Here is a 13,976-nt window from a genome sequence, read left to right as displayed (position 1 = left end):
AAATCATCGACATGTTTTCAACATTAAAAAAATAAAGCCAAAAGAGCGCAATAACAATATAACCATAACAACACTAATAACAATAACAATTCCCATCTGCAACTCGCCACTCGCAACTCAATCGCAATCTCCATCTCCGTCTCCATCTCAATCACAATCACTATAACAATCATAACAGAGGCGCTTTTTATAGGCCCACAATTTGTAAGGCAACTGAAAACTATTTAAGCCGAGACTCAAATCCGAGTGTGAGCGTATAATGGGTGTTTCAAACTATTCGAAGTGGTTGCCAAACTTACTGTGGGAATGTCTATTATCCTATACGGCATTAATAGATCTATTAACGATGAGTTTATGCGTGTTGATAGCGCATTTTCAGCCATAAAACTCAAGTGTCTTTTAATGGAGTTAGTCTAGAAATAATTCCCAGCTCAAGGTTAAATGGCAACTACGCTTTGAAAAATGCCATCTACAGAAAGTATAGTAAAAGAATATAAAATAATTTTTGTTGAAAACAATCGTTGATATGATAAAAATAGTAAAAACATAATATCGAAAAATAATATTGTGTGAAGAATAGTAAAAGAAATAAAAACTTATAAAGTTAAAAAAAAAAATAAATGAATTTAGTAATTGTTTAGCCAATAACACCAATAGAATTTATGATTGCAGAGAATTTGATTGCGGTCGATTATCTATAAATCTATGATCTCTATAGTATATTTCAAATGTACATAGTACTTCATCGATATACTGAAGATGACTTTTAGTATATTTTAGTAGTTTCGCGGTATATTAATTCGGTATATTTTTTAATTGGTTAGAATGCAATACTGTATCAATATACTGATTATATCATTCAGTATATTTTAGTATTTTGTGGTACATTATTTCAGTATATTTTTAAATTGTTTTGAATGTAATTCTATATTAATACACCAAATATATCATTCAGTATATTTTAGTTTTTATTATTATTTTGGTATATTATTTGGCATATTTTAAGAATAATACCGCACTGTTTTGACTTTTATTCAAAATGGGTATCTAATAGTTGAGCACACTCGTTTGTGGCTTTCTTACTTGTTTTATTTTTTAATATAATCAATCAAAGCGCTAATAAGAATTATAATCTTTAAAAGTTAAATGCTGCTTATAATATTTCAAATATTAAATATCAACGCACAATATTAATTTGATTTCAATTATGCTTTCTTTGTTGAAAAGCAATAAAACTAATACTTAATTGATTGTGGCATTTTCCCAAACTGTCAATTCCAATGTTAGCTCATAAAATGCTAATTTTGGTAGTCGAAAATATTGAAATATTTATTGAACTCAAACAGATTGCGGTGAAAGTAAAAATGAGCGATTGTTAAACGATAAACATGAAACTATAACAATAAATAATAATGATAGTCGATAGTAAATAACTATCGATAACAGTGCTTGAGAAATCGATTTGGAATGAGCTGTGGAGTGGAGTGAAGTGAAGTAGAATGGAGTGGAGTGCTTATCAACCTGTCGCAAGGCTGATCACTCATCTGTGATGGTTCCAACTCGCCCCGACTGGATTACCCATTAGGCATTATAGCTTCTCTATACACACATACAAATGGGGAAGCTTTATAGCCGTTGCTCGTGTGACTTTCAGAGATTTCAGTGGGGGATTTCGAATTTCGTTGGCCTTTTGTTTTTAATGCGTGCGCTCCATTTACGCCAACGTTTAAAGCGGCGGCGGCGAACAAACTAAGCTTTGAAAAATTATAAACAAATAAAGCGGACAGTTTTGGGGTCTAGGTGGGGAGAGGGAAAGGGAGGGAGGCAAATCACACGGACGGTCGCCGTTTCGGTCGAGTTGGAGCCCAGCAAGTTTAATGTGGCGTGCGTTCAGCTGGCGCCACTTGGCGACTCGGCGACTCGGCGACTTGGCGATCGCCAGATACAAGATACAAGATGCGGATGTGAGAGAGACACAGAGTCGAGACATTTGTCAAGTGTCTCTCAGCCCGCTAAAGCTAAAGCCCGCTGCTATCCCGCAGCTCATCTCCAAACTCCAACTTGGCATATGCAGAGGCGTTTATTTGTCAACATACAAATTTCGAGAGCATTTCAAGTTGATTTACATTTTGTTTTATCTGTGCGACGATTTATAATAATTTTTTATTTGACTACAGCTCTGTTTTTTTGTTTTTGTATCTGTATTTTTCGTGTGTCGCTGTTGAGGCGGCACAATTTGCATTTTGGGCCACGGAAGTTGACAAATTTTTCAATCTTAAATCAGAGAGTCGTAGAACGTGTGTTTCATTTCCATTTCTTGGATAAAGATAGCTGGCTATGGAGCGGAGAATTAAACATTCTTCTTTTCTTCTCATTTTGGTTGTTGTTGTTGTTGGTTTAAAAGTGGCGTTAAAATTGCTACACTAATTAGTCAACGATTTTTTCGTTGTTGTTGCTGTTGTTGCTGTTAAGAGAGCTTTATTAATTGAGCGGAAATTGTTTGATTGCATTTGACGTTTATGGCCAAAATAAAAATAAAAAGCAAACCTGACGATCGAGGCTAATTATGTTATCCATGCCGATGCCGAAAAGCCACACACAAACCGCAAATTGTATCGCATTCGACTATTTTGAAAGCAAACAATTACAACAACAACAACAACGATAACAATAACAACAGCGGACCATTGAGAAACTGGCCACAAAAGCGGCTAATTTAACGCATTTACTTCAGTGTTCGAGATGAGAAGAGTTTGCCGCTTAGTTTGAGGATAACTGAACATGAAGCTTGCATTCAGTTTTTCTCTTTCTATGTTTTTTTTTTGGAGGCTGTGTGTACTACAGTGAACACTCGTCTACAAGGGCGGCGCCTGCGCAAACATGACGCAGCAAATTGAAGGCAAAAGAGGAAAGGGAAGAGAGGTCGGTCAAGTGTATTATAATTTCAACAACTCATCAGTTTGCTATTAATTCTGGTAGGGAAGGCGCCACAGCTGAAATTACTCGGTTCGTATAACTGAACCGAACTGAACTGAACTGAACTGAACTGAAATCAAAACCAGCATTAAGACGCATTTCATCGACTCAAGCGAAGCCAAAAGTTGCATTGTCATGCGGCTCAAGGAGCCGTCGCTTCTCTTCTTTAAGTAACACCTACTAAACTATGGGAAAAACAAAAAAGTAACAGCACTGAAAGGCAGTAGTCAAAGTCGGCAGTCGAAGTTAATTATCTGTTAACTCTCTTTGGCCCAGGCACAATTCACGCCTTGCCGCCAAAGCCAGATGTATCTCTGTATCTCAAGCTGAAGTAGTTGCTAGTTGGTTTTACTCGATAGTTTGTTTTGTTTTTGCTTTGCTTTGCTTTTGTTGGTAGCCGAGTCATCAGGGCTCAATATAGCCACGATATAGGGGCGTGACAGGCAATTCGATAAAGTCGCCGAGTCATTGCCAAAAAAACAGAAGAAAAATACATTCGACTACTTCTCGCCACTCGGCCAACTGAATAAGAAATTTATAAATGTGATACAGCTAATGAAACACACAAGTGCACAGATCTCAATTTCAATGATTAGCTGTCTAAGGGTGACCCTCAAAATTGGGCTGCATTAAATAAAAGCGATCTGCTGTAGTTGGGTTAATTTTATATAAATTTATGAGTACTACTTTTTTGTTTAAATACAACATTCGGTATGATTCTTAAAATATACCAAACTAGTATACCGAAAAATACTAAAAATAAAATATATTGATATACATTTTGTACTACATTCAAAATATACCATATAGTACTAAATATACTATACGTATTTTATTAAAAATATACCATTGAGTACTTAATATACCAGATTGTCAGTCAAAGCAACTAAAACCATATTGCAGTATTATTATTATTATTCCTAAAATGTAACAATATTCCAATGCCGTATTATTCTTGAAATATACCGAAAAATACTAAAATAAAATAAAATGTATTCATATTGTACTACATACATTCAAAATATACCATATAGTACTAAATATACCAAGTATATACCATAATATACCAAACTAAATATACCAGATTGTCAACAAAAGCAGTTAAAACCATATTGCAGTATTATTATTATTATTATTATTCCCAAAATATACCAATATTCCAATGCGGTATTATTCTTCAAAATATACCAAAATAATATACCAAACAAATACTGAATATGGAAAGCTATATTTGGTATATTGATATACTAATACATTCAAAATATACCATAGGGTGCCAAATATACCAGATTATCGGCTAATACAGCAAAGACCCTATTTCTGTAGGATTTATTTGCCATACCAAAATATTTCTTATACACTTCTTATCCGATCGTTATGTGGTGGGGTATAAAAATCTTATAGCTATTATATTTTTTTATTCATATATATAATGATTAGAGAAAAGTACTATTTGAAAAAATGCATTTGCAATAATTCTGTATAAAGAACACAATTAGAGAAGAATTAAATCAATTGATTCAGACACATAAAACAACAGCTGGGAACCCTATTAGAAAAGTATCTCTTACTTGAATTGTAAGAGTCCTTCTCCAAGTCAAATTGCACTGGGTTAAACTTATTGAACCCCTTGAGTTTTTGCTGTCTCGCAACAATTAGTTCGCTTAAGACAAGCAACATAATGAAAGGATCAAGAAAAATATTGCTGCATCATAGGAAACTAATTTAGAGAGCAAGCTGCAAAGTGATGCTGATTCTGATGCTGATGAGGGCAGCAAGGGGTTAATGCTGATGGTCAGCTTAAGCCAAATGTTGAATGTGGCGAATGCTGAATCGAGCCACATCAAATCATGTCAATCAGGACGCGAGTACGTGACACACATTTGCAGCATGCCCCCGAAAATACAAAAACTCGAAGCACACACACACACACACACACACACACACACACAAATGTGATGATAGAAGGCAGAAATCCAGAAATTGAGAAACTGAAACTGAAACTGAAATCAAAGCCAAGCTTGGGTCGAAACTTTGACTTTGACTGTGACTTTTGACTGGCGGTTCCACAAATTATATGTTAAGCTCTTTAATGGGGGGCCACAAAACGAACAAAAAAAATAGTGGGGAGGCCTAAAAAGTAGGCGGCCTAAGGGGGAGTAAACGGTGTGCGTTTTGGAGTCCCCACCCCCGCCATGGAGCGCTGCTGCCGTTTAACATAATTTGCTATAATTTTCAACACAACGCCGAGTCGAGGAGCTGCCAAGTGGCAGTGGCCATGCCCCCCTCTCAAAAGCGCAATAATCATTTCGTTATGTTTCGCTAGTCGAAGTGCAGAGAGAGAGAGCAAAGGGGGGAAAGGCTGGAATACACTTGGACCTGGGCTGATTGCTACCACGGCCATTATGTTACGTTGTTTGCCCTTTTATGTCAGGGCCTAACCTATAATTTAACTAAATGTTCAAATGTTTTGCGAGCGGCAACGACGCCGCCTGCGCCACAGCAAAGGCAACAGCAGGGGCAACGGCAACAAGGAGAGCAACAAATTTGTTGAAAGCCACACGAAATTGGAAACAAATTTCTCATTCTTGTTGCAACCTTAAACCTTCAGCTGCTGTTGCTGTTGCTCTGGCTGTTGCTCTGGCTGTTGCTGTTCAAGTGCGGAAATAAAATATTATACGCTGCCCCAAATTACACCATCAGCAACAATTTTCGGGAACAACATAATATATCATGTCATATTATATCGTATTATCTTTCATCACACGGCGCAAACTTGCAACTTGTGCAACACGCATCCAAAATAAACACACACACACACATATACGCATTTGCCACACACACAAACACTACGATACAAATTAAAACACACACAAATACAAATACGAGAGCGATTTCAAATTGTTTTCTAGCTGGCAAAAGAAAAAAAAAATGTTCTCGTTTTTTACTGAGCCTCAGGCAATTGGAAAACAATTGCAAAACTCACACATCAAATTGGCAGCTTCTATATTTAAAAGTTGTAGCTGAAGTTTAAGTTTTACTAGGAGCTGTTAATGGGGAAGATTGTGAAAGGCACTCAAAATAATGTTTGATGTGACAACATATTTATTCAACTTTATAGTATATTTATATATATTTATATTCTTAATTTATGTTGATTTTATAATAATAATGATAACATTTTTTCAATTGTTTCAATATTTTTATATTTTCAACTATTATACAAAAAAGTGTAATAGAATTTGTTTCCTAACATCGATGGATTTTAGTTCTCCCAAGTTCAGCAAAAGATTTGGTGAAAAGTTGTGCATTAAATATTATCAAATCTTAAAGCTATGTTATTAAAAAGAAATTCATATATAAATACTATAGGTCTTATATTAACAACATTATTCTTATGTTTCAATTATTTCTACATTTATATATTTGCTACTTTTATAAAATTAAATAAAATTAAAAGATTTTAGTTATCTTGAGTTTAGCATAGATTTTGAGTTTAGATAGATTCGATTTATAGTTGAGCACAAATTAAAATTAAATCCGATAATATATTTAACACAATTAAAAATAAATTCATAAATAAGTTCGTTAGGTCTTATGTTGATAATTTGCATTTTTCAATTTGTTAATTTTTATGGATTTCACTATATAATCAATGAAAATATTGCGATAAAAAAGTAAGGTTAATTTGTTTGTAAAATGAAAAGTATTTATTTAGCCTTCCAAATATATTTAATTTTATAGTTGAGTTACAAAATATGGTTGCTTAGTTTAGTAATAAGTTAAGGTTTGCAATTGTTGTTAAAGTTTCTTTAAATACTTCATACTCTTCTTATGGCATAAGAGTTTAGATAGAGCATTTATAGCAGTATTTTGTGTAGCGTGTTTTTCTTTTGTGATATAATGGATTTTGGAGGGGCGCAGTTCATAACAAAGACTCTTGGGTAAGGAAATTGCGATATGAGCCGCGACACTCACACACATACAAACACACAAGCACACACACACACACTCCCACACACAAATACAAATAGAAACACACACAACACACACTCTACCTGTGCCTCGACTCTCTCTTTTGCAATTGCCATTTTGTTCATTTTTCTTGTTCCTCTTATTTTTCTCAATATTTTTTTGTTTTGTTGTTTTTCATTTTTTTTTTCAATCGCCATTTGTTGCTGTTTTTCTTTGGGGAAACAAAACAATGGCACAAAATGGGGGGCAACAAAAAATGGAAAATAAACGACGAGATGAAATGAAAAATACTGAAACTTGAACTGAATGCAAGAAAAGAAAAATGAAAAAAATGTGAGGGAAAGGCAACTAGAACAAAAAAAAAAATACAAAAAAAAAACACAAACAGAGGCAACAACAATTGAGCTAACCACAACACACAAAGAGAAAATAAATGCAACAAACTGCAAAACTATTGTAAATTCAACTTTTATTTCTATTTTGTATTTTTTTTTTTTTTTGCAAAGTAGTTGAACTTGTTCTTCTCCGCTTTACTATTTTGTATTTTGTGTTCCCATTTTTTTTCGCTTTTTTTCATTTAGTTTGATGTCTTGTTGTTGTTTTGCTGCCGCATATGAAAATGAAAAATTGTGTAACCGCAGGGCAAACGGAGCAAATAACGTAAAACACACACACACACACACACACACACACTCGCATACAACAACATGAACTATGTATTTGCATGCATTGCTATTGGCAATTGATTGCATTTGGAATGGAAAAGAGGTAGTAGAAGGGGTGGGGAATGGGGAATGGGGAATGTGATGCAGCGACTGCGGTTTTATTTATTACGTTGCGGTGTTACGTATAATTGAATGTGGCGACAGCTGACCGAGAGCGAGGTAAATGCATTGCATCGAGTTCGGTTTGTCGTCTCTTCAATATATTTCCCATCTTCTACCTACGACGTAATATTTTCCATTCACTTACGTAACAACTTACGGAGCAGCTTACGTAAGAATAGCTGGCTAATTGATGTGGCTAGACAGCCAATTTTCTTTTACCCTTCTTTCGTTCCTTTGCTTGTCGTCTCTTCAATATATTTCCCATCTTCTACCTACGACGTAATATTCTCCATTCACTTACGTAACAAATTACGGAAAAGCTTACGTAAGAATAGCTGGTTAATTGATGTGGCTAGACAGCTAATTCTCTTTTAGCCTTCTTTCATTCCCTTGCTTTAATATATTTTACATCTTCTACCTACGACGTAATATTCCCAATTCACTTACGTAAGAGTTTACGTAAGAATACGCAAAACAGTTGAAGACATTTATACGTTATTGGATTATTCTTTAATTCCCCTCGTTCTTTCAAGTTGTATCTTAAATACAATTTCAAATTCACTTACGTAAGAGCTTACGGAGCAGCTTACGTAAGAATAAATTAATTGTAAGAATATACTAAGAATATACTAATTATACTAGAGGAATTTTTCGCATTGTTGGCTAATTTTCTTTTACACTACCTTCTCGCCCTTATTTGTAATATTTCTTCTTCACATTCATAACGAAAAGATAATCGTGGAATTCGATATTTCTAGACAGCTGAAGCAATTTACATTTCTTCGACTAAACAATTGTGTAATCCTTGTCTGCTTAAGTTACGTAACGGCTTACGTGAAACGTTTGCGAATTCTCTAGTGGAACTGAAAGTTATCATTAAAACATTTCAAAAGTCAAATCGACGTGAAGTATTTCGTAAAAAGGAAAACAGTTTACAATGTGTTAAATTTAAATATAATATTTCTGCATAAGCAAACAGTTTACTATAAAATTTACTTTTATTAACAACACCTCGTAGCTTACGTTGTGCAGCATCAAGTTTATATTCAAACTCAAAATTCAAGTGGTAGTCAAATTCGAATTCAAATTCAAATTCAAATTCGCTGTCAAAAGTCATGCGCTTGACTAACGTTTCACGCAAACTGCTCGACACGGACTTGGACTTAACGTCAAAAAGTTTTGCGTTTTAGCCCAAAAAATAAAAAGAAGTTGAAGAAGTTTTGCTAGCGCTCAGCATGTTGGCAACCTTTTTGGTTGTTGTTGTTGTTACTGTTGTTCTTTTGTGTTCATCCTGTCGACGATCTAAGTTCTCACAGCTTGGCGATTTTCTAGCGAAATTCGTTGTGCCAACAATATGTCAGTTTTCGAAAAGTGAGCATTCAACTCATATGCATGTCTAGGCCGATGATCGCCAAGCAGAGAGTGAGAGAGTTGAGTTCATAAAAATGATCACAAATTCAAATGAACTGCAGAAAACGACGACGACGACGACGACGACGGCGCTCATCATTAAAATTCACGCTTAAATTGCCTCTAAGAACGAGCTTGGAGTGTGGAAGTATTGGGCATGGGATTGGGCAAATGCGATTCGCATTGGGAGATTGGCAACAGCTGCTGCTGTTGCTGTTGCTGCTGCTGCTGATGGGCAGCCAAGAAACAACAAACAACAGCAAGAGCAACATCTAAGCCAAATTCATTGGAAACTATTTGCCATGCAAAGACGTAAAGGACACCAAAATAAAACGACCCCAAAAACAAAAAAAAAAAGAAAGACATAAATCAAAAAATTTCATTGAGAAAAGTTTGGCAAGGAACTGCAGCACACAAAAATCAGTTCAAGTCCAAGTCGAAGTCGAAGTTGAGAAAACAGTTTCGTTGACCGGCGACCGCCAGCAAAAGATCATTAAAAAACGCGTCCAAGATATGAATATTAAAATGCCAAAAAAAAGCCAAAAACTGAAAAAAAAAAATAACAAGAAAAAGATGAACCAAAAACGAAAAATGAAACAAAAGCACAACAAAAAGGGGAAGACGAACAGGAAGAGAGGGCCAAAGCGAAAAGGTGCCACTAAAAATTTTGAAATATGTTTTTATTTTATTACTTTGCATGCTGTGCACGGTGCTTCTGGAGCACCCGAAACGATGCAGAACATCGTAAAAATTGTGCCCGGCTCCGCATACGCGATCCCGGAGCTGGGATTGGGAATGGGAATGGGATTCAGACTCAGACTGGGGCTAATTTTGCAACGCGGCCGCCCGGTGCGGCGGCGGTAGCATCAATGCAGCGAACAGCAACAACAATTAGACATGCGCCTCTGCCTTGAATATGCGAGATGAAGATGGAGATGGAGATGAAGACAGTCGATTTTTACTTTACTTACTTACTCTCTTCTTTCTTTTTCTTGTTGCAGGTCTGGTTCCAGAACAAGCGATCCAAGGAGCGTCGCATGAAGCAAATCACCAGCATGGGCCGTCCGCCGTTCTTTGGCGGTGCGCGCAAAATGCGCGGCTTTCCCATGAATCTCTCGCCGGGCGGCCTAGACGATGGTCCCGGCTTTCCCTATTTCGCTGCAGACGCTAAATTCGAGTTCGGCTACGGAGGACCCTTCCATCCGCACGACGGACCCTTCTTTCCCGGCCATCCCGGCGGACCGATGCCCTTCAATGCACCAGGTACTTAGCAGCTTCCCTAAATCACCTCCACAACAATGTGTTTAAGAAATCCTTTAAATAGAATTCATATATAAATATAAACAGAAAAAAGAATAAAAGTCTGCAAATTGATTACACAACACAAAAGATTTAAAGAAATGTTTGTGATAAAGTCAGAGTAGTTAGCGCTAGCGATTGACATTCTAGGATCTTAAGGATCATCTGAAAGTTTACTTTTAATACTGTTAAGAGATCCCTTAAAAAATGTGGCTGAGACTTATCTTGTTATACAAAAATTATAATCGTTTTTTAAGCCATACGTCACCTAGATCATAGGGATCTGGCAAGGATATTCAAATTCTTTTAATCAAGAATTGGTATTCCTAAAATGCATGAAATATAAGCAGAAAAAGATCAAAAAGTTCAAAAATGTATTACATCTCAGTTATTAGAAAGACTAGCGTGATGTCCTTTGTCATAGCTCCGATAACAACAAAGTGATTGGCATCTTTAAAAGAAAGAATGTCCTGCAAGCAGCCAAGTTTTAAGAACTATTTGGGATACAGAAAATTGCGTATATCTCGGCCTTATCCTCTGTGATCCCTGTGGGTTCTGTGTTAAATGAAGTCTTTTGAGAGAAGCTAACATCCTGTTAAACTTGCATTGAAATCTTTCTTTTAGTTTCCATGATATCCTGTAATTTGCAATTTCAACCTTTCCCTTTTACGCTATGAGCCATAAAATTACAAGTGCCGAATTCTTAGACTTTTTTTTTTTAGATGCCAATCGACAGAGTTGATTCTTGAGAGCCTAGCAAAAGCATTTCTTTTAAAATGGTGGCAGAATATGGTCGAGATATAGCTTGTTTTCGACTATCTCGGTCCAATTCTTAAAGATCTTGCAAAGGCTTACCTTTCTGTAATCAGAGTAACCAGGACTGTCGATTCCCATTTAGTTTAGAAGTTTAAAGATATTTGAGTGTTTTCGTATAAAGATAGCCTCTAATTGGCAAAGAGCAGAACCTGAACGCTTTGTCCTAACTTTCATTTACAAATTAAGCACAAACAACCATTAAAGTGTCAAACTAATTCTCGAATTCCCTCTCTCTCTCTCTCTCTCTCTCTATCTCGTTCTTTGATGGTGCAACAGGTGGACCAATGGATCACAGCGGTCCCATACCGATGGTAAATGAATTTGGCCTGACGCCCGAGTCAACATTTCTGAGTCAGGCGGGCGCACCGCCGATGCAGCTGCAGACGGCTGTGGGGCCACCGCCGCCGCCACCGCCAAATGCCGCTGATCATTTGCTGCAACAGGCGGCCGCGCAGCAGCAGGCGGCGCAGAATGCGCAACAAGCAAGCCAAACGCAGCAGCAGCAACAGCAACAACAGCAGCAACAGCAGCAGCAACAACAGCAACAGCAGCAACAACAAAATGGCCCGCGTACCGCATCGCCCGAGTTCATGAGCTCGGCGAACTTTAGCGAACCGCAGAATATGCAAAATGAAGGGCTTGTTTGGTAATATACGAAACAATTGGCAACGCGCCTGCTGTTTCTCAAAACCTACACGCAGCGGCAGCAGCAGCAACAGCAGCAGCAGCAACAACGTGAGGACGAGTAGTAACAGCATTCGCAGCAGCAGCCAAAAACATCAGAAAACAACAGCAAAACAGCAGAGAACAACAACAACTAAAACAGCAGCAGTAAAAGCAGTGACAAAGCTTCGTCGTCGTCGTCGTCGTCGTCGTCGTCATCGCAGTCGTCGTCGCTGCCGCCGCCCACTGCGCGCACACACACGTGTCGTCTCACTCTCACCAACAGCGAGTCGCATACTTTGTGCGTCAATTGAGAGCCAGAGCCAGAGCGAAGGCAAGAGCACGAACACCGTAACGAGTAAGAGCAAGAGTGAGAGCGAGAGCGAGTGAGCAGGCGAATGCATTTGCGCGCTCGCTTGCTCACAATTCAAATGAGGAGAAATTCGTGTTGACTGGCTTGCCTTGCCAACACACTCTCGTTCATGGTGCTGCCCCTCTCTCTCTCGCTCTCTCACGTGCACACACACACGCACACCACACACACACTGGCCCAACCAAAAGCGCTGCCTGTGGCCAAAAAACAGCTGCTCGGCTTGGTTTTGTTGTTTTTATTATTATTGTGTTTATTGTTTTAGTACGGTTTATTATTTTTTTTTTTTAATTTTTATGACTGCGCCAAAATATTTGTAAATTATTTTTAAAACAAATCATAGAAAACCAAAAAATGAAAAGAAAAACAAAAATATCTAAATGTACATTGAAATGGGCGCTGCACATAAAAAAAAAACTATATAAAATATAAATATAAATATATCTATACAAAAATTACTATTTTTTTTTTAATTTAAAACTAACTAAAAATGAAGTAGGAGAAGTAAGAAAGGCGAAGAAGATAAAACAATGCTAAAAACAAAAAGAAAATCAAATACATTAAACTAAACGTCTTGTCTGTAATAAACTATTTATGTGTATGTGTGTAAAAACAAAAGCAAAACAACAACAAAACACAAATACGTAGCCTAAAAATCGTGTTAGCAAACAAATAACAAAAACAAAACAGAAAAAAAATCAAACAAAACTAAAAAAAAAAAATAATATTATTATTTTTTTGTAAATTAGCACATTTTTTTATAATTCAAACAAATAAAGTAAAACAGTTTGTTTGCCTCATTTTTTTTGTCATTGAATTTTTTTTCGAAAACTAAACATAAAAAAAGTAAAACATATTTTATAATCGTTGTCTAACAACATAAACGTAACTAGGCATTGTACTTGTGTAGTTTTTTAGTCTCTAAGTTTATATAAATAATATAAATATAAATACAAAAAAAAGAAAGGCGTATGCATATATAAATATATATATATATTATATAAAGCTATATCTAACAGCACACATAGCTAACTATTTTTTTTGTGGTCCTAGTTAGTAAGCAACATAATTTATTATAAACAAATCTATGAAAAAAATTAAAATACAAAAGCAACAAAAAAATAAATAAAACAAAACAAAACAAAATATTTGCAAATGCTAATTAAATGTAATATCAAAAATGTAAAACTAGCAAAGAACGTAATAATAAAAAGGACAAAAAAAAAGATGCGAGAATAAAAAATAAATGAAAATTAATTGAAAAGTAAAGACAAGAAAACCCAACAGCTATAAAACAAATATAAATTTCTATATATAACTAAAAGATATAACTAAAAGCTAACAATTTGAGTTCTCAATTGATATTATTGCGATTGGCCTCTGGATTTGCGGCCGCATCACCCTATTACACCTATTATTATTATTACAATTATTATTATTATTGTAAAAAGTATTTAGTGTTAGCTTAATGCGTAAGTTTATTAACAACAACAAAAACAACAACAACAACAACATGAACATCAACATCAACAGCAAGAACAACATTTACATCTACAACAAGAACATATTCGAATATTTATCATGCGATTTCTTATAGGCTGATAAATGGGAGAGTAAAGCAAATCAATAATAAACAACAA

The 13,976-nt window shown here is 35.9% G+C and overlaps 1 protein-coding gene across 1 annotated transcript in view; it reads left to right on the top strand.

Annotated features, from left to right (window-relative positions):
* Nucleotides 1-13,343, top strand: part of LOC132795839 (LIM/homeobox protein Lhx1) — a 71,239-nt gene extending 57,896 nt beyond the window's left edge. Inside the window, exons 6-7 of the mRNA XM_060806747.1 lie at nucleotides 10,190-10,451; nucleotides 11,580-13,343. Of these exons, the coding sequence (XP_060662730.1) occupies nucleotides 10,190-10,451; nucleotides 11,580-11,953 (636 nt within the window). The 3' untranslated portion in view covers nucleotides 11,954-13,343. The remainder of the gene's footprint in view (nucleotides 1-10,189; nucleotides 10,452-11,579) is intronic.
* Nucleotides 13,344-13,976: the final 633 nt, after the last annotated feature.

The sequence above is a fragment of the Drosophila nasuta genome, chromosome X (assembly GCF_023558535.2).
Source record: "Drosophila nasuta strain 15112-1781.00 chromosome X, ASM2355853v1, whole genome shotgun sequence".
Classification (NCBI taxonomy): domain Eukaryota; kingdom Metazoa; phylum Arthropoda; class Insecta; order Diptera; family Drosophilidae; genus Drosophila; species Drosophila nasuta.
The sequence above is the reverse complement of the archived record's forward strand: the minus strand, read 5'-3'. Positions and strand labels throughout refer to the sequence as shown.